The sequence below is a fragment of the Pan troglodytes genome, chromosome 3 (assembly GCF_028858775.2).
Source record: "Pan troglodytes isolate AG18354 chromosome 3, NHGRI_mPanTro3-v2.0_pri, whole genome shotgun sequence".
NCBI classification, from domain to species: domain Eukaryota; kingdom Metazoa; phylum Chordata; class Mammalia; order Primates; family Hominidae; genus Pan; species Pan troglodytes.
Window position 1 is genome coordinate 88,171,027 of NC_072401.2, and position 26,909 is coordinate 88,197,935.

Genomic DNA, 26,909 nt, shown 5'->3' on the forward strand with positions numbered 1-26,909 from the left:
GGTCTGCCACTCCCAACGAAATTGACGCAGAAGACAGGTGATTTCTACATTTCCAACTGAGGTGCCTGGTTCATCTCAATGGGACTCGTTGGACAGTGGGTGCAGCCTACAGAGGGTGGGCTGAAGCAGGGTGGGGCGTCGCCTCACACGGGAAGCACAAGGGGTCAGGTGATTTCCCTTTCCTAGCCAAGCAAAGCCATGACAGACTGTACCTGGAGAAATGGTACACCCCTGACCAAACACTGTGCTTTTCCCACAGTCCCAGCAACCAGCAAACCAGGAGATACTGTCCCATGTCTGGCTCAGCGGGTCCCAAGCCCACGGAGCCTTGCTCACTGCCAGCGCAGCAGTCTGAGATCAACCTGTGACACTGCAGCTTGACCAGTGGGGGGCATCCACCATTGCTGAGGCTTGAGTAGCTCACAGTGTAAACAAAGCGGCCGGGAAGCTTGAACAGGGCAGAGCCCACTGCAACTCAGCAAGGCCTACTGCCTCTCTAGATTCCACCTCTGGGGGCAGGGCAGAGCAGAACAAAAGGAAGCAGACAGCTTCTCCAGACTTAAATGTCCCTGTCTGACAACTCTGAAGAGAGCAATGGTTCTCCCAGCATGGCGTTCGAACTCTGAGAATGGACAGACTGCCTCCTCAAGTGGGTCCCTGATCCCCGTGTAGCCTGACTGGGAGACACCTCCCAGTAGGGGCCGACAGACACCTCAAACAGGCGGGTGCCCCTCTGGGATGAAGCTTCCAGAGGAAGGATCAGGCAGCAATATTTGCTGTTCTGCAGCCTCCGCTGGTGGTACCCAGGCAAACAGGGTCTGGAGTGGACCTCCAGCAAACTCCAACAGACCTGCAGCTGAGGGGCCTGATAGAAGGGAAACTAACAAACAGAAAGGAATAGCATCAACATCAACAAAAAGGACATCCACACCAAAACCCTATCTGTAGGTCACCAACATCTAAGACCAAAGGTAGATAAAACCACAAAGATGGGGAGAAACCAGAGCAGAAAAGCAGAAAATTCCAAAAACCAGAGTGCCTCCTCTCCTCCAAAGGATCGCAGCTCCTTGCCAGCAAGGGAACAAAACTGGACAGAGAATGAGTTTGACAAGTTGACAGAAATAGACTTCAGAAGGTCGGTAATAACAAACTTTCCCAAGCAAAAGGAGCATGTTCTAACACGTTGCAAGAAAGCTAAAAACCTTGAAAAAAAGGTTAGATGAATGGCTAACTAGAATAAACAGTGTAGAGAAGACCTTAAATGACCTGATGAAGCTGAAAACCACAGCACGAGAACTTCATGACACATGCACAAGCTTCAATCGCCGATTCAATCAAGTAGAAGAAAGGATATCAGTGATTGAAGATCAAATTAATGAAATAAAGCAAGAAGACAAGATTAGAGAAAAAAGAGTGAAAAGAAATGAACAAATGCTCTTAGAAATATGGGACTGTGTGAAAAGACCAAATCTACATTTGATTGGTGTACCGGAAAGGACGGGCAGAATGGAACCAAGTTAGAAAACACTCTTCAGGATATTATCCAGGAGAACTTCACTAACCTAGCAAGGCAGGCCAACATTCAAATTCAGGAAATATAGAGAACACCCCAAAATACTCCTTGAAAAGAGCAACCCCAAGACACATAATTGTCAGATTCACCAAGGGTGCAATGAAGGAAAAAATGTTAAGTGCAGCCAGAGAGAAAGGTCAGGTTGCCCACAAAGGGAAGCCCATCAGAATAACAGCGATCTCTCAGCAGAAAGCCTACAAGCCAGAAGAGAGTGGAGGCCAATATTCAACATTCTTAAAGAAAAGAATGTTCAACTCAGAATCTCATATCCAGCCAAACTAAGCTTCATAAGTGAAGGAGAAATAAAACCCTTTGCAGACAAGCAAATGCTGACAGATTTTGTCACCACCAGGCCTGCCTCACAAGAGCTCCTGAAGGAAGCACTAAACATGGAAAGGAACATCCAGTACCAGCCACTGCAAAAACATACCAAGTGGTAAAGACTATCGATGCTGTGAAGAAACTGCATCAATTAACAGGCAAAATAACGAGCTAACATCATAATGACAAGATCAAATTCACACATAACAATAGTAACCATAAGTGTGTATGGGCTAAATGCCCCAATTAAAAGACACAGACTGGAAAATTGGATAAAGAGTCAAGACCCATTGGTGTGCTGTATTCAGGAGACCCATCTCATGTGCAATGACGCGCATAGGCTCAAAATAAAGGGATGGGGGAAGATCTACCAAGCCAATGGAAAGCAAAAATGCAGGGGTTGCAATCCTAGTCTCTGATAAAACAGACTTTAAACCAACAAAGATCAAAAAAGACAAGGCCACTATATAATGGTAAAGGGATCAAATCAACAAGAAGAACTAACTATCCTAAATACATGTGCACCCAATACAGGAGCACCCAGATTCATAAAGCAAGTCTTTAGAGACCTGCAAAGAGACTTGGACTCCTACACAATAATAATGGGAGACTTTAACACCCCACTGTCAATATTAGACAGGTCAACAAGACAGAAGATTAACAGGGATATCCAGGACTTGAACTCACCTCTGTACCAAGTGGACGTAATAGATATTTACAGAACTCTCCACCCCAAATCAGCAGAATATACATTCTTCTCAGCACCACATCACACTTATTCTAAAATTGACCACATAATTGGAAGTAAAACACTACTCAGCAAATGTAAAAGAACAGAAATTATAACAAACTGTCTCTCAGACCACAGTGCAATCAAATTAGAACTCAGGATTAATAAACTTACTCAAAACCACACAACTACATGGAAACTGAACAACCTGCTCTTGAATGACTACTGGGTACATAACAAAATGAAGGCAGAAATAAAGATGTCCTTTGAAACCAATGAGAACAAAGACACAACATACCAGAATCTCTGGGACACATTTAAAGCAGTGTGTAGAGGGAAATTTATAGCACTAAATGCCCACAAGAGAAACCAGGAAAGATCTAAAATTGACAGCCTAACATCACAGTTAAAAGAACTAGAGAAGCAAGAGCAAACACATTCAAAAGCTAGCAGAAGGCAAAAAATAACTAAGATCAGAGCAGAACTGAAGGAGATAGAGACACAAAAAACCATTCAAAAAATCAGTGAATCCAGGAGCTAGTTTTTTGAAAATATCAACGAAATAGACTGCTAGCAAGACTAATAAAGAAGAAAAGAGAGAAAAATCAAATAGACGCAATAAAAAATGATAAAGGGGATATCACCACCGATCCCACAGAAATACAAACTGCCATCAGAGAATACAGTAAATACCTCTATGCAAATAAACTAGAAAATCTAGAAGAAATTGATTAATTCCTGGACACATACACCCTCCCAAGACTAAACCAGGAAGAAGTTGAATCTCTGAATAGACCAATAACAGGCTCTGAAATTGAGGCAATAATTAATAGCCTACCAACCAAAAGAATCCAGGACCAGATGGATTTACAGTCGAATTCTACCAGAGGTACAAAGAGGAGCTGGTACCATTCCTTCTGAAACTATTCCAATCAATAGAAAAAGATGGAATCCTCCCTAACTCATTTTATGAAGCTAGCATCATCCTGACACCAAAGCCTGGCAGAGACACATACACAAGAAAAGAATTTTAGGCCAATATCCCTGGTGAACATCGATGCGAAAATCCTCGATAAAATACTGGCAAACTGAATACAGCAGCACATCAAAAAGCTTATCCACCATCATCAAGTCAGCTTCATCCCTGGGATGCAAGGCTGGTTCAACATATACAAATCAATAAACATAATCCATCACATAAAGAGAACCAACAACAAAAACCACGTGATTATCTCAATAGATGCAGAAAAGGCCTTCAACAAAATTCAACAGCCCTTCATACTAAAAACTCTCAATAAACTAGGTATCAATGGAACCTACCTCAAAATAATAAATGCTATTTATGACAAACCCACAGCCAATATCATACTGAATGGGCAAAAACTGGAAACACTCCCTTTGAAAACCAGCACAAGACAAGGATGCCCTCTCTCACCACTCCTATTCAACACAGTATTGGAAATTCTGGCTAGGGCAATCAGGCTAGAGAAAGAAATAAAGGGTATTAAATTAGGAAAACAAGAAGTCAAATTGTCTATGTTTGCAGATGACATGATTGTATATTTAGAAAACCCCATCGTCTCAGCCCAAAGTCTCCTTAAGCTGATAAGCAACTTCAGCAAACCCTCAGGGTACAAAATCAATGTGCAAAAATCGCAAGCATTCATATACACCAACAGTAGACAGAGAGCCAAATCATGTGTGAACTCCCATTCACAATTACTACAAAGAAAATAAAATACCTAGGAATCTAACTTACGAGGGATGTGAAGGACCTCTTCAAGCAGAACTACAAACCACTGCTCAACGAAATAAAAGAGGACACAAACAAATGGAAGAACACTCCATGCTCATGGATAGGAAGAATCAATATCGTGAAAATGGCCATACTGCCCAAAGTAATTTATAGATTCAATGCTATCCCCATCAAGCTACCACTGACTTTCTTCCCAGAATTGGAAAAAACTACTTTAAAGTTCATATGGAACCCAAAAAGAGTCCGCATAGCCAAGACAATCCTAAGCCAAAAGAACAAAGCTGGAGGCATCACACTACCTGACTTCAAACTATACTACAAGCCTACAGTAACCAAAACAGCATGGTACTGGTACCAAAACAGATATAAAGACCAATGGAACAGAACAGAGGCCTTAGAAATAATACTACCCATCTACAGCCATCTGATCTTTGACAACCCTGACAAAAACAAGCAATGGGGAAAGGATTCCCTATTTAATAAATAGTGCTGGGAAAACTGGCTGGCCATATGTAGAAAGCTGAAACTGGATCCCTTGCTTATGCCGTATACAAAAATTAACTCAAGATGGATTAAAGATGTAAATGTAAGACCTAACACCATAAAAACCCTAGAAGAAAACCTAGGTGATACCATTCAGGACATAGGCATGGGCAAAGACTTCATGACTAAAACACCAAAAGCAATGGCAACAAAAGCCAAAATTGACAAATGGGATCTAATTAAAGAGCTTCTGCTCAGCAAAAGAAACTCATTAAGAGTGAACGGGCAACCTACCAAATGGGAGAAAACTTTTGCAATCTACCCATCTGACAAAGGACTAATATCCTGAATCTACAAATAAACAAATTTACAAGAAAAAAAAATTCCATCAAAAAGTGGGCAAAGGATATGAACAGACTCTTCTCAAAAGAAGACATTTATGCAGCCAACAGACATATGAAAAAATGCTCGTCATCACTGGTCATCAGAGAAATGCAAATCAAAACCACAATGAGATACCATCTCATGCCGGTTAGAATGGCAATCATTAAAAAGTCAGGAAACAACAGATGCTGAAGGGGATGTGGAGAAATAGGAACGCTTTTACACTGGTGGGAGTGTAAAGTAGTTCAACCTTTGTGAAAGACAGTGTGGCAATTCCTCAAGGATCTAGAACTAGAAATACCATTTGACCCAGTGATCACATTACTGGGCATCTACCCAAAGGATTATAAATCACGCTACCATAAAGACACATGCACACGTACGTTTATTGCAGCACTGTTCACAATAGCAAAGACATGAAACCAACCCAAATGTCCATCAATGATAGACTGAATAAAGAAAATGTGGCACATATACACCATGGAATACTATGCAGCCATAAAACAGGATGAGTTCATGTCCTTTGCACAGACATGGATGAAGCTGGAAACCATCATTCTAAGCAAACTATCACAAGGACAGAAAACCAAACACCACATGTTCTCACTCATAGGTGGGAGTTGAACAATGAGAACACATGGACACAGGGCGGGGAATGTCACACACCAGGGCCTTTTGGGGTTTGGGGGCCTGGGGGAGGGAAAGCATTAGGAGAAATACCTAATGTAAATGATGAGTTGATGGGTACAGCAAACCAACAAGGCACATGTATACCTACGTAACCTGCATGTTGTGCACATGTACCCTAGAACTTAAAGTATAATAGAAAAAATAATACAATTTGGTATTTCTTTCTAATTGTAGCAAACTGCTCCTGCTGCAGTATTTGAATCTCTGAAACACACCATACTCAGTTAAAGTATGAGTTGACTAATCTTTAATGATAAAGGGGCAATATATTATAATCTAACATATTTGAAACTACTAAGATTTTCTTGAAGCTTTTTTTAGATTTTAAAATTGAAGTAGAAAAGCATATACCAAATGTGCATATCTAAATAATCATTAATTCACACTTTCATCTTTTTCATCTTTATCTCTTTCCTATTAATATTTTTAATATAAGAAATGAAGGCCAGGCTGGCTTCAGTGGCTCACACCTGCAATCCCAACACTTTGGGAGGCTGAGGCAGGAGAGTAGCTCAAGGCTAGGAGTTTAAGACCAGCCTGGGCAACATAGTGAGATCCCATCTCTACAGAAAAAAAAATTTTTTTAATTACCTGGGCATGGTGGCATGCACCTGTAGTCTCTAGCTACTCAGGAGGCTGAGGCGGGAGGATTGCTTGAGCCCAAGAGTTTGAGGTTACAGTGAGTCATGATTGTACCACTGGACTCTAGCCCAGGCAACAGACTCCATCTCTTTAAAAAAATGAAAAGCCAAGATGAGTGTGAAGTTACCTAAGTGGGAGCAGCAAAGACTGTTGGGCCACTGATGCCTCAGCCACTGTTTGGAGTGTATTAATTGAACGTCATATGTGTCTTTGTAATATAAGGATGAACAATAACAGTAAATATAGGAAATAACTAACAGGAAAAAAATAGTATGCGATTTTTTTTGTTACAATGGGCTGATTTGATTCTTATATATTTTTATTGTAGGCCACCAAAATGAATGGCTGTGAAGAATATTGTGAAGAAAAAGTAAGAAGTGAAAGGTGAGAAAATAATTTTCAAAGTATCCATAATGCTTCTATCTATCTGTCTATCTATAAATGCTCTGAAGATTTCCATTTGTTTTCCAGTATAAAATAAGCATAGTTGAGTAAATTATAAAACTATGGTTGAATATTAAGAATTTTAAAAATTTTCGGGCCAGGTGCGGTGGCTCATGCCTGTAATCCCAGTGCTTTGGGAGGCTGAGGCGGGCAGATCACTTGAGGTCAGGAGTTCAAGACTAGCCTGGCCAACGTGGCGAAACCCTGTTCTCTACTAAAAATACAAGAACCCAGGCATGGTGTCTCATGCCTGTAATCCCAGCACTTTGGGTGGCTGAGATGGGCAGATCACTTGAGGCCAGGAGTTGGAGACCAGCCTGGCCAACATGGTGAAACCCCGCCTCTACTAAAAATATAAAAATTAGCTGGATGTGGTGACACATGCCTGTAATCCCAGCTACTCAGGAGGCTGAGGCAGGAGAATTGCTGGAACCCAGGAGGTGGATGTTACAGTGAGCTGAGATCGCGCCACTGCACTCCAGCCTGAGCAACAGAGCAAGACTCTGTCTCAAAAAAAAAAGAAAGAAAAAAAGTTTTAAATTTTTTGTTACAAGGAGGTTCTAGTGACATGTGAAAATGTGTTTATTATACTATTGCTTCAAGAAAGCAATATTCTCTTAACCATTGGACAAAATGAATGAAAGCGTGACCCTAAATGGAAATGTGGCAACAATCATGATAGTGACTGTCTTCTCCTATTGGGTTATGGGTTATTTATTTTTCAGTTTCTCTATTTTTCTATACTTTAAAATTTTTTTAATTTTTAATGAGAAAATGAAACCAAAAAAAGTAAGAAACCCACAAAATATGTTTTAAAACCCATAAAAATATTTTTAAACAATTTCTAATTATAAAGTAAGGTCTTTTTTTACAAAAATATATATGAGGGAAAGGTTTTTTATCTATGAGGGGACTTCAGAAAGTTCATGAAAAAATAGAGTTAAAAGATAAAAATATAAAATATAAACTTTATTAACATAAGCTCCATCAAGTTTAGCACACTTTTGTAGGTGATGATACCAGCCATTTAGTTAATCCAAAAAAAACTGAAGGTCCTGCAAATTTAACCATATCAATGCAGTCTTTTTTACATTAACTGAAGAAAAATGCATGCCCTTTACAGATTTTTTGAGATTGAGAAACAAAAAGTCAGAAGGAGCCAAATAAGGACTCTAAGATGGATTCCTGGTAATTTCCCACTGAAGCTCACAAAATTGCCTTGTTTGATGAGAGGAATGAGCAGGAACATTGTCACACAAGAGGAGAACTCTCCAGTGAAGCTTTCCTAGACATTTCATGGATGTAGAGCTTTTTAACCCAGCAAAATAAGTGTTGTCACCCACAGTGAGTTAGAACAGGGGGAAACATCTGTCATAAAAGCAGCGTAATTGCTGCCCTGTTGACATTTTGGGAGCATTAGTCCATGTCCTGGTGTATACTAATGTCATCAGATGAAAGTACTCTTCTTTGTTCCCCCTGAATATCAGAAAGTTAAAAACGTATTCAGGCTTTTACGTAATCCTTTTTCACTTCACCTTAGCACTAAACACCGTTCTCCTACCTAGTTTCTCTTTCCTAGCCATCCACCTTACCAAAGAGGGCATCTGTTATGCACTCCCAAAATATTGAGAACTTGTACTGGGTTTCATTACATTAAGTGAGTGCCCAGGTACAGGAGTGTCCTTCTGGCCTCCTGTTGTAGCAAAAGGCTATACCCATCAATAGAGACTTCTTTAAATAAATTAAGATACATTCATATTTTGCAGTAGTGGGCAGCTGCTGAAAAGAAGGAGAAAGAGCTATATGCCGGTACAATTGTAATCACTCATCCATGTTGAAGGATAGAAATAAAACCACCACCTTCTCCATCCTCAAATGGACTCCTTCAGTTTAAAGTTCAAAGACGGGATCTGTCCAAGGATAAATTTTAAAACTGTATTAAACCATTCTACATTTCAGTTGTTTACATCTACCAATAAATTTTAAGAATTGTGGCTTTGGTTTTCTTAGACATTCTATTTTAAAATACTATAATAATAGTAGAGAAAATCATTCAGGGCCATGTTTAATTTGAGTACAAAAATGAAGAAAATGTTTCAAATGTGTTTTGTTTTCATAGCTTAATTCAGAAGCCACAAGAAAAGAAGACTGATGATGATGAAATAACATGGGGAAATGATGAGTTGCCAATAGAGAGAACAAACCATGAAGATTCTGATAAAGGCAAGAATTTTAATGACAGTTTTTTCCTCAAAAATAATGAATTGGAAAAATGTTTTTAAGTGATTTTCAGACTATATGGATATGCTGTTTTACCATATGTATACATTATTTGCTTTTTTTTAATTTTTCTTTTTTTTGAGACAGAGGCTGGGAGTCCAGTGGGGCGATCTCGGCTCACTACAACCACCACCTCCCCAGTTCACTACAACCACCACCTCCGCAGTTCAAGCAATTCTCCTGCCTCAGCCTCGAGTAGCTGGGATTACAGGCGGGTGCCACCATGCCCAGCTAATTTTTGTATTTTTAGTAGAGACAGGGTTTCACCATGTTGGCCAGGCTGGTCTGGAACTCCTGACCTCAGATGATCCACCTACCTCAGCTCCCAAAGTGCTGGGATTACAGGCATGAGCCACCGCACCCAGCCACAGTATTTGCTTTTAAACATAAAGTTAAATCATGTAGACAAAAATCAATATTCATTATATTACCAGATATTTGCACAGTTATATTCTAAAATTCTCAGTGGCTTGGAGTAAAACATGCAAATAAATGTATACATACTTTAAGTGGAAATATGAAGCCATAATTTTGCCATTCTGGAAGGAGAAGTCAAGGGGCACTTTTTTTTTTTTTTTTTTTTTTGAGACAGAGTCTCGCTCTGTCATCCAGGCTGGAGAATACAGTGGCACAATCTTGGCTCACTGCAACCTCCATCTCCTGAATTCAGGCAATTATTCTGCCTCAGCCTCCCAAGTAGCTGGGATTACAAGTGTGCGCCACCATGCCTGGCTATTTTTTCTGTTTTTAGTAGAGATGGGGTTTCACCATGTTGGCCAGGCTGGTCTCTAACTCCTGAGCTCAGGCAATCCACCCACCTCGGCCTCCCAAAGTGCTGGGATTACAGGCGTGAGCCACACCGCACCTGGCCAGAATTATTATTATCCTAGAATCCCAACCTCATCTTTTATGATTGGGAATCAATTGGTCTGTTTCACTATTACTGCCTTTTCATTTTATTACTGAGCCAATGGAGAAATGAAATTCTATCCAGTGTTTAATTCGTCTTATTTTATATCAGGAAGTGTCACTATAATGAAAGAACACGGTTTTGTCATTCAAAGCAAAGTCTATTTTTTTTTTTTTTTAGAAATTAACAGCTTAGGCTGGGCGTGCTGGCCCACACCTATAACCCTAGCACTTTGGGAGGCCAAAGCAGGCTGATCACCTGAGGTCAGGAGTTCAACCAGCCTGACCAACAGGCAAAACCTCGTCTCTTCTAAAAATACAAAAATTAGCTGGTCATGGTGGCAGGCACCTGTGATCCCAGCTACTCGGGAGGCTGAGACAGGAGAATCGCTTGAACCCCAGAGGCAGAGGTTGCAATGAGCCGAGATTGTGTCACTGCACTCCAGCCTGGGTGATAGAGTGAGATCCTGTCAGAAAGAAAGAAAGAGAGAAAGAGAGAGAAGGAGAGAAGGGAAGAAAGCAGGGAGGGAGGGAGGGAGGAAGGGAGGGAGGGAGGGAGGAAGGAAGGAAGGGAGGGAGGAAGGAAGTTAGTTTAATTAACACTTTCTTCACTTGGCTAGACTGTTGGTATGTGTACAACATGCATGTCCAGCACTGTAGCCCTTGCTCATCCACCCAGCCTTTAAGTTCCTGTTGCACTGACATGCAGTTCTGTAAAAGTTATTTCATATGAGTAAATTTTGTATTCCCAGCCAACCTCTGTCCGAGCTAAATGTTAACCTTTTAGGTGTCTTGTATAGTTTTGTGTCCCTCACAGTGCCAGCATCATTGCTGCCTATATCTTAGCTGCATCATCAAAATGCTTTAATCAGCTGATTGACATAATTAAAGCTACACTTGTGCAGTCTATAGCAAGACGTTTCCCTTCCCTTTTTCTAGGATAACAGTTGCCTTCAATTATAAATAATTTCCATACAGCAGGTACTAAATTAGACCCATAGCTCTTCTAAGATAGTTGACTCAACTCCCAAAGAATTCAAGGGAATTCTTTATTTGCATGGAGAAAACTATCGAACACCAGGGATAACTGGCCCTGAGTGCCAAGGATGGATGGTGAAGAGAGAAATCAGTGTTCCTGGAGTAATCTCCCATATTAAGGAATTTCTGAAGTGTCTCTCTTACTTTCCCCATGTGCTTAGAAGCTAATTTAAATGAAAAGTAGTAACAGAACTAAATTTGATAATTTTTTGTAATGAGTTCCTGAGGTTTTTTTGGGGGGTGAGGGGGCAGGTAAAAGTTTAAGTTGCATGTGTTATGCAGATTAGAATTTCAGTTACAGCTAAGCATACTTGTAAAACTTTAGGACAGCATTTCTCAAATTTGAGAACCTAAGAAGCACTGAGAATGTTTATGAACCAGTTTGAATAACATTTAATGCCATTATTTTAGATTATCAGTCTCTACTGGTGCCAGGGTGAGCAACACATTGCAATTCAAGGCACTGAAATAATTCAGTGTTTAGTTATGAGTTGGTTATTCAGGTGATCTAGAATGTGCTTTTTATATTATCTTGAAATTAAAACAAAATTTTTAAATGCTTATGTAGAAATACTGGCCTCCATGGGTCAGCAGAGCCCAGTTTAAGAAAAACTAGGCTAAGAAATATCTGAAATATGTTTGGTTTTCTGCAATCAAGCTGTTCGTAAAAAGAATTTATATGTTTTACTTATGGTCACATTTTAGTGTAAAAGTATTGAAGCAAAGGATATTGTCATTATAATTCTCAATTACCTACTAAAATGATGGTTCCATTGGCTCTGTTGAAACAATTTAAAGGTATTTATTTAACCAAAAGTCTGTTTTTTTTAAATAACTTGTTAGTCTTAACACATACCAATTTTGTATTTGTTTGATGTGCTGTAATTTTTTCATCTTTTCCCATCATTTATAAAGGCTTTCTGTATATATGAGATCAAGATTTTAGTGTGTGTGTGTGTGTGTGTGTGGTGTGTAAGGAGTCAGGGGAGCATAACTTAGAGAATATTGTGAAGTTTGGGATTCTTCAGAAAAATTCATCTTCTCTCACTGTAACAGAGTTCTGTTGTTGAAAGAATCCCATTTACTATTATCTAGAATACTTATTTTTAAAAATTGCCTACCTATTATGTTGTTTCCGAAATTCTGAGAACTAAGTACAATTACCTTTTTATGGCTGGTTTTACAGGGAAAAGAAGCAAGCTGTCCCCAGGCTGCCCATGATAAACCCCTTATCAAAAATTTTTAAAAAGTGCCATATGAGTCAAGAGAAGCAAAAAGAAACAACATAAACTCCTTTAGAAACTATAAATAAATGAGAGCCAAGAGCCTTAAAAACTTCTGAACGTCAGTGAGGTATCTCCTTAAAAGCTGGGTGTGGGAGTGTGCTAGGGCTGACTTTCCTGTGTTAATTGTAGTTATCAGCCTACCTATTAATTCTATTACCTTATTAATTCTCTCATATTTAAAGACTTTCCCTTTTGTAAGATGCGGTGAGAATGGGCTGAAATTAGTTCATTTGTTAGTTAAATCTGTTCTGGGGGAAATATTATTAGTTGTTGCATATTTAAAGACTTTTCTGGCCAGGCACAATGGCTCATGCCTGGAATCCCAACACTTTGGGAGGCCGAGGCAGGTGGATCGCTTGAGCCCAGGAGTTCAGGTCCAGCCTGGGCAACATAGCAAAACCCCATCTCTACAAAAAAATACAAAAAATTACCCAGGCGTGGTGGTGCTTACCTGTAGTCACAGCTACCAGGAAGGCTGAGGTGGGAGGATCGCCTGAGACAGGTGGTTGACATTGCATTGAGCTGTGATTGTGCCATTGCACTTCAGCCTGGGCTACAGAATAAGACTGTGTGTGTGTGTGTGTGTGTGTGTATATATATAAAATAAATAAAAGACCTTCTTAGCCAGGTACACACACACATATACATATATTTTTTATATATACCCATACATACATATATATTTATTGTGTATATATATATACACACATATATACATATATATTTATTGTGTATATATATAGAATATACACACACACATATATAAATATATAAAATAAATAAAATAAAATAAAGACCTTCCTAGCCAGGTGCAGTGGCTCACGTCTGTTATCCCAGCATTTGGGGAAGCCAAGACAGGAGGATCACTTGAGGCCAGGAGTTCAAGACCAGCCTGGGCAACATAGGGAGACCCCGTCTCTTCAAAAATATTTAAAAATTAACCAGGCACAGAGTGGCGCATGACTGTGGTCCCAGCTACTTGGGAAACTGAGGCAGGAAGCTCCCTTGAGCCTGGTAGATCAAGGCCGCAGTGAGCTGTGATTACAGAACTGCACTCCATCGTAGGCGACAGAACAAGATTCTATCTCTAAATAAATAAATAGACTTTCCCTTTTGTAAGATGAGGTGAACATAGGCTGAAATTAGTTCACTTAGGTAAATTGGTTCTGGAGGAACTGTTTTTAAATTGCTGTCTTCCTATTAGATCATTCCTTTCTGACAAACGATGAGCTCGCTGTACTCCCTGTGGTCAAAGTGCTTCCCTCTGGTAAATACACGGGTGCCAACTTAAAATCAGTCATTCGAGTCCTGCGGGGTTTGCTAGATCAAGGAATTCCTTCTAAGGAGCTGGAGGTAAGTGGCTTCTGCCAATGAGTCTCTCCCAAAGTGTATGCATTTAGTTTGTAAGGAAAATGTATCTTTACTGGCCCAAGATTAGAAGAAATTTTGAAAATTTTCCAACTCTAAAAGCACCACCTTATCATATCTAGCAGAAAATTAATTTTTCTGATTAGGATCCCAATAATAGTGATTTAAAGGAATCACTTTAACTACTTGGAACTTGATACATTTCCCTGAAGATTATCCTTCCTGCCTCATAGTTAAGGTAAAAATGTTTAAAAAAAAAAAAAAAGCCAAGTATAAATTTCAACCATGCACTAAACTTTATAATTAGTGTATTGTAGACGTGTTTCATCATTAACAGAAGGTTCTAATTTAATACAGCTCCAAGAATGTGTGTCCTAGTTCAAAGCAGCAATGGCTCAGAGCCCTAGCTCCTGTGGTCTCATGGTACTGTCCATATTTACCACTAGAAAAGAGAGTGGTTTTGAAGTTGACCTTGCCCCTCTTCCTCAAACCATCTGCTTATTTGCCTACTTCCTAAGCTTTGTAGCCACTAAAAGGAGTTAACTTTAATAAGAGGTTCTGCTTTGTGCTTGTTGCTTTGTATATATTCCTCAAAATATTAATTCTGTTATAGATTGTGAAACTGAGGCTCACAGTAATTAAGGTATACTCTTCTTCTCATCGCCATGCTATGGAATGATTTGTTCTTCAAGTTCTTAGATTTAAATGTCACCATCAGAAAAGTTCCATCACAACCCTTACAAAGTAGTGTTTATAAGGATTTCTTTACCACAGCACCTTATTGATTTCTTCAAGGCATATACTACAATATTTGTTTACTTCTTTATTGTGTCTTTCTCCCAATAAGCTGTAAAGGCCAGGAGAGCCAAAATCTTATCTTCTTGCTCACCACTGTATTCCCATCACTTATTACAGTACCTTGCGTATAATGAGCATGCAATATATATTTTTTGAATGAGCGAATGAATGAAAAGTGAGCAAGAGTTGACTTTAGAACCTAGGACTATCTGACCACAACACCACTACCACATGGAATATTCTATAACCCTTACAGACTATACTGTCAATAAATTGTGCTCTAGCTCATCACTTTATGGCAGAGTTGGGTTTTTTTAATTGTATTTTTTTCTAAAATATAAACACTTTTAAACAGAAGTTAAAAATTAAGACACAAAGTTCTGTCTCATAAAGTTGACTACAACGTGTTCAATTAAAAGATACTTGTAACAATATATTTCAATGCTGACTTAACAAATCACTACTGACTTTAGACTTATTTAGGACATCTGTATTTAACACTCAGAATCAGCCTTAATCAACCAATTTTGCCCCTACACATTTAAAGTATTTGCAGTTATTACTGAATTACTGCTTATCTCAACAAATTTATTTCCATGTTTTGCTTACAGAATCTTCAAGAATTAAAACCTTTGGATCAGTGTCTAATTGGACAGACTAAGGAAAACAGAAGGAAGAACAGATATAAAAATATACTTCCCTGTAAGTTCCAGTTTGGCTTCAGATTTAATATGTGATCAGTATAATATGAATGGATTAAAATTTTTGTGTGTTTAACTTACCTATCCCTCACATAACCGTGTGCATGTGCATACATTCACAGATTTATATCAGTAACAAATACATTGAAATATTCCGTGTAAATCCCCTTTTAAATTATGTAGGTATTCTGAAAATCAGTTAGAGGAACCTGAAATATTTGATAGGATATTCCTGAATTTTTACTAGTATACAGTATTAGAAATTAGTCGGTGATGCCAAATCATTAATTTTAAAATCTTTTTAAAAATAGGAACTGGCTTCTGGATGAGGATTTTCTTGGTTGGATTCATTTATCACAACCACCATCAATTTATTCCACTTATTTTTAGTTTAGAGAAATATCTATAGTAATGAATAGCTGTATATATGCATATGACTACAGTGGTACTACCAGCCTACATTAGACATTTCAGATACCAGAAGGAAACAAAAGCAATCATTTTGGCCCGGTGCAGTGGCTCACGCCTTTAATCCCTGCACTTTGGGAGGCCGAGGGAGGCAGATCACTTGAGATCAGAAGTTTAAGACTAGCCTGGCCAACATGGTGAAACCCCATCTCTACTGAAAAATACAGAAATTAGCCGAGAGTGGTGGCTCATGCTTATAATCCCAGCTACTTGGGAGGCTGAGGCAGGAGGATCGCTTGAACCTGGGAGGCAGAGGTTGCAGCGAGCCAAGATCATGCCACTGCACTCCAGCCTGGGCAACAGAGTGAGACTCCATCTCAAAAAAAAAATAGGAAAAAAAAAAAGAAAAGCAGTAATTTTTACATGTATAAAAATCACATGTAAAAAAATCACACTGTGATTTTTTTAAATTTATGTATGAATGTGTGTGCCAAAATACTGACCTCTAGCAAATTCTTATAATTACCAGCCACATGTATATATGTTAGCACTTTGGATTATAACATATGACACACTGGCCCTATCTTTACCAAGAAACCATAAATCTAAAGATAAATAATAAAAAAAATCAATAGTGACAAGTCACATGATAAGTAATAATGCAGTTGTATTTTTCTAATCCAGATAGAAAGTACAAATTCATTTTGGAAAGCTTCCTGTAAGAAATGAATCTTAGACAACATTTAAAAAATGGATCAGATCACTGTTTGGCATAAAGTATATGGGAGTTATTTTAGACAGCAAAATGGCCAGTTGAATATCTCAAAATCAGAATAGGACAAGCCATAAATCCAAAACTAATGAGTGGATTTACTCCCACAAAACAAATGACCAGTATGGACTAAGAGATAGAAGTCAAGTGAGAAGGGCAATTGGTAGGGGATTTTGAAACCTATCATTAAAAGGTTTTAGTTTGGTAATCACAGTAATTACCAGTTAAATTTATAGATATTTGAAATAGAAATAGAAATAACTTCTAAGGTATGTAATACATATAAATTTATTCTCTTAGATAAATCTTAGACAATATAACCTCAGTGAATGATAGCTTGTACATACTTTTCACTGGAGCAGCCTGGTTTAAAAAATTACATTTTGACTATATGAAATTATAATAAAACAAAGATAAGGGCCTTTATGCCTGGATAATAAAATGAGCTGTTATTTTCTTTATTGTGTTAATTTATTGTTTTGGCTGCTTATTAAAAGAATATAATTTTATTAGGTGAGTGAGAGTTAATTATGCCAATAACATTTGCAATATATACTTTAATAGTGTTATTGTAATACTAAATTGTGTTCTATGAAAAATTTTTTGGCATTGCCTTTCAGTGCTATTATTATTATCATCATCATCATTAAAATAATGATGGAGAAGTACCAGTTGTTTTTCTTTGTTTCTCTAGTTACTTATTAGGCAATTCTAAATGCATTTATTAACTTACTAATTTTAATTTCAACTAAATCTATGTAAGTAATACCAAATTTCATATGTCAGAAACTCACTAAACTAACAACTTAGATACTTGTAACATGAGTAAAAAGAATAAACATAAAATAATTTGGCTGTGCTATAATTTGAAAATATACTTCTATTAAAATACGTTGGTGATTTCATCTGTGACTATGAGAATTTCTCATGATCTTTGACTCATGCAATTTGTAAGACTCTTGTTTAAAATGCATGATATGGATGGCTCTGTTTTGTGGTGGAAAATTCACAGATGATGCTACAAGAGTGCCTCTTGGAGATGAAGGTGGCTATATCAATGCCAGCTTCATTAAGATACCAGTTGGGAAAGAAGAGTTCGTTTACATTGCCTGCCAAGGACCACTGCCTACAACTGTTGGAGACTTCTGGCAGATGATTTGGGAGCAAAAATCCACAGTGATAGCCATGATGACTCAAGAAGTAGAAGGAGAAAAAATCAAATGCCAGCGCTATTGGCCCAACATCCTAAGCAAAACAACAATGGTCAGCAACAGACTTCGACTGGCTCTTGTGAGAATGCAGCAGCTGAAGGGCTTTGTGGTGAGGGCAATGACCCTTGAAGATATTCAGGTAAGTGAATGAAATCTTTCCCTGTTGGAAGGTGTATCTCCTAGTTGTAATCCAAGCCTGGACTCTTTCCGTGATTGCACCAATGTTATTTCTAGATAAAAGACAGTGACTTCCTAGTTCCCATGCAATGGAACTAATGCTAGCTATTTTTTCTTTATGTAGTATAAGTTTAAATGTGACTGTCTTCATGAATTCTGCCAGTTTCCTCCAGTATGTCCTCTACTAAAATGAAAATGAAAATGCAGGACTTTTAAAATGTGATTATCATCCTTGGTGATAGCACAAAATGGCTCAGAAGTTGCATGTTGGAAACTTGGGTTTTTATGGTCAGACCTCTAAGTAGACTCATTGAAACTATTTTTAAAATCTGTAAGTAGAAAATATTCCCCCATAAAGGCAACTTAACATATTTAGGAATACATGGATAATTTTAGCATAAACAGTTGTTATTCAGATCATTCATACTGCAATTACCTAACCACTGGATCAATCTAGCTTGAATTAGATAAGTGGCAATACCTGAAGTAAAGCTGCTACTGTTTCCTCACTCTGTGTTCTCCCTCACCTTAGTACACCCCTGTGCACAGTATCCTAGCTAGATGTGAGTAATGTTTCCCATAGAAATTTAGCTATCTTAAGGAAACAGTGATTTTACTTTTATAGAAACAAAGCATATCAATTCAGTTCTATTGGTGTCATGTAAATGTAGCCTGAGAATTTCTCTCATAATTTTTGATTCATGATTTTTTATTGATTTACACTAGCTTACCTATTACTTAGGCTAGCACAGTTGTTCAATATTCTTCCAGTGATTTATCCACTTAATCCACACATTTTTATAGAACTCAACCCCTTTATAGAGATTTGGCAGTCAACAACACAGACAAAAAATATTTCTAACCTCATGGAGCTTACATTCTGAAGAGGAAATACCAGTATTGATAGTGCTGTGGAAAAAAAATAGAGAAGGACAATTGGTTGGGGGAGAATGAGAAGTATGTCGTAATTTTCAACAAGGAGTCAAGGAAGGTATGAGAAAATGGCATTTGAGGAAAAATGTGAATGAGTTGAGTGAGCCATGGAGGGAATATCTGAGGAGAAAACCATTCCAGTCAGAAAGAGCCAGTACAAAAGTCCTGAGACCAAACTGTGCACATTGTATTTAAAGCCACAGAGAATCATTTGGCTTGATGAAAGTGGCCATGGGGAAAGAGAGGAGGAGGTGAGGTCTAAGAGGAAACAGGGCCAGATTAGGTAGTGTTGCAGTGACTCTGACTTTTATCTGAGGTGCATTTGGAATGGGGTCACCAGAAAAGGTTGTTATCAAAATGCAATTTGTTTTTATGGTTTCCAAAAAGTAGTTTTTATCGATATTTAAAATGTGGATCTAGCAACCTTGTTGATAGAGGCCTTCCATGTTTTTCTTAATAGAGCCATTTAGTTTCTTCCACTTTTCCTTTGATCTGATCCTATAGACAAGCCAAAATTTGAAAGCACAATATAATGTTAAGAATTAATTGTGGCCGGGCACAGTGGCTCACGCCTGTAATCTCAACACTTTGGGAGGCCAAGGTGAGTGGATCAGTTGAGGTCAGGAGTTCGAGAGCAGCCTGACCAACATGGTGAAACCCCATCTCTACTAAAAATACAGAAATTAGCTGGGTGTGGCAATGTGCGCCTGTAATCCCAGCTACTCTGAGGCAGGAGAATCGCTTGAACCTGGGAGGTGGAGGCTGCAGTGAGCCGAGATTGCACCACTGCACTCCAGCCTGGACAACAGAACGAGACCCTATTTCAAGAAAGAAAAAAAAGAATTAACTGTATGTGAACAATATAACATGTCATGATCCACTTATTCTGTTATACAATTTCAGACCAGAGAGGTGCGCCATATTTCTCATCTGAATTTCACTGCCTGGCCAGACCATGACACACCTTCTCAACCAGATGATCTGCTTACTTTTATCTCCTACATGAGACACATCCACAGATCAGGCCCAATCATTACGCACTGCAGTGCTGGCATTGGACGTTCAGGGACCCTGATTTGCATAGATGTGGTTCTGGGATTAATCAGTCAGGATCTTGATGTGAGTACAAGATATTGGCTGAGTAAGCATTTGTTCAGAAATAATGATGGAGTCTAATTTTTGATAATGTGTTGTGATCTTGGGATTTTTTAACTTATGAATTTATATGACTGCCTTCATTTTCTTGTTATATTATTATAGAAAATTGTATTTTTGTAAACATTGGTATTCAAAACTACATAGACTGTGATCAACAAAAAATAATACTTCAATTTTATACTTGTTTTACTGGGTGTTTTTTAACTGTGTGCTCAGAGGCCTTTTATGCAGTATTTCATTTTACCCTTTATAGTCTTTAGGCTTGTATAAGATAGTATTGTTATCACACTTTAAAGATAGAAATAATTGAAGCACAAAGGAAAGTATTTTTTTAAATGAAAAAGCTTGTATTTTTGTATTATCTATGGGTAAAAAATGTATATTTTATTATAAAATTAATGCTAAGTAGTTTCTAAACAATTACTCTACATAAAAAAATTATTACTATAAGAGTATAATCTTACTTTTGAACTCAAATTAATATAAACCTTATTTAAAATTTTAGAATATCTTACCATAGATAATGTGTAATTAAAATCATAGTCTCTTAAAAAGAATTTTAGTTAAAAGCACTTTACACACTAGCTGTAGTAATTTAAGTAGGATGAAACCAAATAGTCTTTTTCTCCCTCATTTCCAACTGTTCAACGTCAGCTGAAGTCAAAAGATCTTTTTTAGGTTGGAAACACCTTTAGCGGAAGAGCAGTGTGCAGGAAAAATAATTTACCTTTTTAAATTGTAATATTAGAAATTAGTCACATTTCAGGGGGAAGATAATTTCTTTTCTTTGGGGGATTTTCAAATAGATTAACCTTCCCTAATTCCTAGAAAGATCAAAAATAAGAATACCAAGTGATGACAAAGTCCATTCGCCAAGTCATTTTGTCCAGGAGAGTTTCCCAAGACTACCAGAAGGGGAAGAAGAGTGGGATACAGAATTTTACATAAGCCTCCCCTCTGTGATCCTTTTGAGATTCAAATCCAGTTATCCTTTGAATCTAACACATATGTGGTTTCCTCTGACAGTTTGACATCTCTGATTTGGTGCGCTGCATGAGACTACAAAGACACGGAATGGTTCAGACGGAGGTGAGTCATGGCTGGGCCTCCTAATGAGAATTTTTGTAAAGATTCTAATATTTTTTAAGGTTCCTATTAAACCATTTTTCTTTTTTGAGAGTTCCCATGTTAGAGCATAAAACCAAACATTTACTGCAGTGAGGGGCATTTTTTTTAAAATGAGGACTAATTCAGAAAAAAATTAAAATACTTCCAAGCTTTTTAAAATGTTGCCTTTTAATTTAAAAATGCAATATCTGCACTGAAGAGATTACAGAGAATGGGATAGCATGCTGGGGACAGAGTTTGAGAATGGTACAAAATACTATGTAATTAATGGCATTCCTTCCCTATTTCCAACCTGAAAAAGAGATAGAAGGTAACATTCTTGCTACAGAAATTCCCTGAGAAGTAATGGATTCATCAGCATTGACTGGAACACAGCAAGGCAGGCTGGAGTTGCTTAGCTTCAAGAAGACATTCTGTAAGGAGTGTGAATACATGGGTCCATTTATCCTCTTTTGATGATTTTCGTTTCTCATACCTGAAAGGAAACCATCACCCACTGACACAATGGCGTCCTTCACAGGGAGTGCCGTATTAAGAGTGTCTGTCTTCACTGAAGAGTTCCACAATCCTTTTTGTTTATAATGGAAGAGTGGGGGATGTAGAAGCCGTTTTCAAATATCCATAAATTAACATTTCTCTACCTCTTGAAAAATAGGGAAATTTACTATCTTTAAAAATTAGCATTTGCCTACTTTCCTTTCATAAACCTTTTTAATTCAACTTGTCTTCTAACTATTAAGCTGATTTATAATCACGCTTTTTAGGTAAGGAAAACATTTTGATTGTTATAAGCAGCACTTTACACCTAGAAAGTTCATTCATTCATTTGTTCATTCAGCAGATATTTATTGAGTGCTTACTTTGTATTAGGAACTCTTCTAGGTGCCTGGAGCACATCAGTGAATAAAACAAAGATCCTTGCTAGAATAACAAAGATATTCTTGCAGGATACTGATAAGGATGGAAGACCATAGACATGTTAAATATGTAAATTATATAGGATCCCTGAAAGTGGTAAGTGCTTTAGAGAAAAGAAAAATGAAATAGGTAAAGGGAATCAGTCATGGCAGATTGGGGGTACGATTTTAAACAGGGTGGCACCATTGATGAAGTAACACTTAAGCAAAGATTTGAAGGCAAAGGAGAGGGTCATGTAGATCTCTGGGGACAAGAGCCTTTCAGGCAGAGGGACCACCTGTGTGGAAGTCCAAGGGTCTTGTGTGTTCAGGTATGGTCACAGCCAATGTGGCGGGCAGGGCACTAGAGAAGGAAGAGTGAAGGAGGAGGTGAGGTTAGAGGGGAGGTGACAGGGTCCAGGACTTTGGCTTTTCTCTGAGTGAAATGGGAGCCTGGAGTGGCAGTGATCTGACTCACATTTTAAAGGACTACTAGCCTGCTGTGTTAAAATGATACCAAGTCTGGGGAGGAAGGTGTAGTGTTATAAGCAAGGAGATCAATTAGGTGACAAGCAGGGGTGGCTACAGCTGGAGTGGTAAGTGTGGACAGAGTGAAAGAAACAGGACGTGATGTGAAGTAGATTTACTAATGGGTTGTATGTGGTGTCAGAGAAAGAGTCAAGGATGAATGTGTGGAAAAGTTAAAATACAGATAAGCAAAAAAGAAACTTAAAAGGCCACTTGTATTCCTACTGTCAGAGAGCTGTTAATGTTTTTAGGAGATGTTCTTATATTCTTTGTCCTAAACACATGTGCACACTCCTTCATGCTCACACATACTATATATAAAATAGCTCACACATGTAGCTATTTTAAATGAGATTCAACTGTGGTTGTTGTTTTATTACTTTTCATTTAATATATTGTGAGTTTTTTATTTGCAGACTCAATTCCTTGCCAAAAAAAGTCAGATCTCTGCACCATCAACTTAATAGAAAATAATTTCACCAAAGGAGTTCATTTTCAAAGAACTTTGATTTTCATGCTGTTGTTCCAAAATATTTAAAGACTTATTTTTTGGTTTGTTTGTTTGTTTGTTTTTTGAGATGGAGCCTCACTCTGTCACCCAGGCTGGAGCACAGTCCGTGATCTCTGCTCACTGCAACCTCCACCTCCCAGGTTCAAGTGATTCTCCTGCCTCACCTTCCTGAGTAGCTGGGATTACAGGTGCCTGCCACCTCACTTTAGTAGAGATGGGATTTCACCATGTTGGCCAGGCTGGTCTTGAACTCCTGGCCTCAAGTGATCCACCTGCCTCGGCCTCTGAGATTACAGGCATGAACCACCATGCCTGGCAAGACAATTATTTTGAATAGGTTCTTAAGCTGTTAATTTTTTGACATTTTAAAACATCAAAATGAGCTCAACAAATCCAGAAGAAATTATGTAGGAAGGTTATTTTTCCACTAAGTATAATCAAAGCACAAAAAATATTGTAGTGGCCCACCAATCAAAGACAACTTCAGTTAGCACTCTAGGATAGTTCCATCCCGCATCCCTCAGGCTTTTTCTTTTCTTGTTTTGCCAATCTGGTTTCTATTTTTTTATAATTTTTATAATACCACACAATTCTATACCCTGCTTCTTTTTTTTTTTTTTTTTTTTTTTGAGACTGAGTCTCACTCTGTCACCAGGCTGGAGTGCAGTGGCACAATCTCGGCTCACTGCAACCTCCGCCTCCTGTGTCAAGCGATTCTCCTGCCTCAGCCTCCCAAGTAGCTGGGACTACAGGCGCGTGCCACGACGCCCAGCTAATTTTTGTATTTTTAGTAGAGACAGAGTTTTACCATGTTGGCCAGGATGGTCTCAATCTCTTGACCTCGTGATCCACCCGCCTCAGCCTCCCCAAGTGCTGGGATTACAGGTGTGAGCCACCGTGCCCAGCCTACACCGTTTCTTGCATTCAACATTCTAACAAAATTTTTCCATATTTTCAAAACTCATCCAACATCACTTCCAATAGTGGTATAGCTATATATATATAATATTTACATTATACATCTAAAGTATTGTATCTCACTTTTTTTGGCCATAGGATCAATATATTTTCTGCTATCAAGTCATCCTTTATGTCCTGACACGTCTTCAAGCAGAAGAAGAGCAAAAACAGCAGCCTCAGCTTCTGAAGTGACATGAAAAGAGCCTCTGGATGCATTTCCATTTCTCTCCTTAACCTCCAGCAGACTCCTGCTCTCTATCCAAAATAAAGATCACAGAGCAGCAAGTTCATACAACATGCATGTTCTCCTCTATCTTAGAGGGGTATTCTTCTTGAAAATAAATAATATTGAAATGCTGTATTTTTACAGCTACTTTAACCTATGATAATTATTTACAAAATTTTAACACTAACCAAACAATGCAGATCTTAGGGATGATTAAAGGCAGCATTTGATGATAGCAGACATTGTTACAAGGACATGGTGAGTCTATTTTTAATGCACCAATCTGGTTTATAGCAAAAATGTTTTCCAATATTTTAATAGTTATTTTATAGGGGATACTTGAAACCAGTATTTAAGCTTTAAATGACAGTAATATTGGCATAGAAAAAAGTAGCAAATGTTTACTGTATCAATTTCTAATGTTTACTATATAGAATTTCCTGTAATATATTTATATACTTTTTCATGAAAATGGAGTTATCAGTTATCTGTTTGTTACTGCATCATCTGTTTGTAATCATTATCTCACTTTGTAAATAAAAACACACCTTAAAACATGAACAAGCCAAAACTGTGTGCAGACAAATTAGACATTTTCAGTGTGTTATTTTTCAACAACACCTAGGCCCCTGGGAAGACAAGGACCTCTAGACACCACTTCCCATCTCCCTAGTTGGCCTCAGTCATGACAGCCATGGAGAGTAGAGGTGTTGTCAGAGATCCTGATAGATCTTCACTAAATACTGATGTGGGGGTCATGTACTGGCTTAACAGTAGCTCAGAAATTCAGTCTTTCTTCCTTCTACCTCTTTGTGAATGGTGCCCACTTATTGAGCCCAATTTATATATAAATCAGAATATTTTCAAGTCCTAGCCACAGTACTCAACTGACCAAGGGCTAATCAAAGAAAACATATCAAACTACCTCGGGGCGGGGTATATTTGGTTCTGCAAACAGGAAGGAAAAGAGATTGACTTCAAAGCTGCTTTAGCTTAATGGTTCTCTGTTCTCGGTACTAAATTCATTTCACTAAATTCTAATTCTAACAGTATTTCTCCATTCAGCCACGACACTGTAACCGGATGGATGTTCTTAACCATGAGTTGTCCAGGTCCTTGGCATGTTGAACAAAGAATTGAACAAAATGCTCAAAGCAGTGGAAGATTAAAGCATAGATTTTTTGAAGTGAAAGTACACTCCACAGAGTGGAAGTGGGCTTGAGCACATGGCTCAAGAGCCCTGATTATAATGTTCCTGGGTTTTTATTGAATTACAAGAGCATGGTAACACCCCTAAGTACCCTTTAGAGGCCTCTGATAGGTTACACCCTACACAAATGAAGAATTCAGCCCAGGACCAATCAGAGGCAGGATTCTGCCCAGAACCAATCAGAGGCATCCTGCCTGTAATGTATAAGCAAATGAAAGTTCCAGAATGGACCAATTACAGACATACCCATTTGTGACATAGGGGAGGGGAGGTTCAGAGAGGCATGGGCATTTGGCCCCTCATTACTTGGTCCTGGAAAGGTGGGGTTTTCCTCTTAGTCCAATTACAAGAAGGCCTTGGGCTTCCTGTCTCTAGACTCTTTTCTGCCTCAACACCATTCTAAGACCCAGGAAATTGCTTGGCTCATCCTCGTAAGACTGCACCAGTTCTGAGCTAGTTGACTTGAATTTCCAAACTTAAGTGCAGCAATTTGCTGGGACCTATTCCCGAGAATCTGGGGCTATTTGAAGGCAGAAGACAGTATCAATAAACATAAAGCTCCACAGTAACTAGCTAAAGCCCCAGCAGATAAGAGGCTTGGGTCCTACCTGAGAATTGGCTCTGAATACGGCAAGAGAAGCTTTACCATTCCCACTTCAATCAGAAGAGTTTTATAGATTGGGTTGTAGCCGGAGATTTCATTTGAAAAAAAGGTTTCTATTGCTTTAAATGACATTTGGAAATCTCTTTTCTGAAAGAGTTGGAATCATGAGGCCTTGTTTTCCTGCACTGGCATGTGAAACTAGGCCAGCAGAGCGCTGGGGGCCAGTACAGCTGGAGGTGATTAGCTCACATCTGAAGTCAACATAGATGGGAGAGGGTGGAGCTGGAGGTTGCTTTTTCTGGAACGAATGTCACTAGGAAATGGAATGGGGGGAAGAAAATGCAGATTTAGCTTTATGACCTATGAATGGAAACTTCATGATGGTAAATATGTTACTGCCCTCAGCTGGGATCTGGCTGCACCAGCATGGAATGGTATGAGCCACTTGCAAGGGCCAGTCTGGTTAGAAAGCAAGGTGAGGCCATGCAGCTGGGGTGGCACATGGAAACACTCATATCAAATTAATGAATAAGTACAATTCAGCTCTTAATACAGCTTGTATTAGCTAAGTGCTAGAAAATATAAACTGAAGATATGGAATGGCTTAAACATAATAGTTTATTTCTAGTTTATCTAACAGTTCTGGAAAAGTGAACAGCTTGGCAATCAGATCTACTTGGCTCAGTTTTTAGCCCGGGCTGATGAAAGTACTGTAATCAACACATAGCTTCCAAGGTTGAGAATCGCCTCCGTTCCCCACGAAGGATTGCCTATGGAGAGGTTT

The 26,909-nt window shown here is 38.5% G+C and overlaps 1 protein-coding gene across 30 annotated transcripts in view; it reads left to right on the plus strand.

Moving 5' to 3' along the window:
* Positions 1-24,882, plus strand: part of PTPN13 (protein tyrosine phosphatase non-receptor type 13) — a 221,028-nt gene extending 196,146 nt beyond the window's left edge. For all 30 annotated transcript variants that reach the window (XM_016951818.4, XM_063808928.1, XM_063808927.1 and 27 more), the window contains 8 exons: positions 6,908-6,963; positions 9,143-9,246; positions 13,741-13,889; positions 15,314-15,404; positions 17,596-17,933; positions 19,808-20,023; positions 21,089-21,151; positions 24,182-24,882. In XM_016951818.4, coding sequence (XP_016807307.1) covers positions 6,908-6,963; positions 9,143-9,246; positions 13,741-13,889; positions 15,314-15,404; positions 17,596-17,933; positions 19,808-20,023; positions 21,089-21,151; positions 24,182-24,277 — 1,113 coding nt within the window. In that variant the 3' untranslated portion in view covers positions 24,278-24,882. The remainder of the gene's footprint in view (positions 1-6,907; positions 6,964-9,142; positions 9,247-13,740; positions 13,890-15,313; positions 15,405-17,595; positions 17,934-19,807; positions 20,024-21,088; positions 21,152-24,181) is intronic.
* Positions 24,883-26,909: the final 2,027 nt, after the last annotated feature.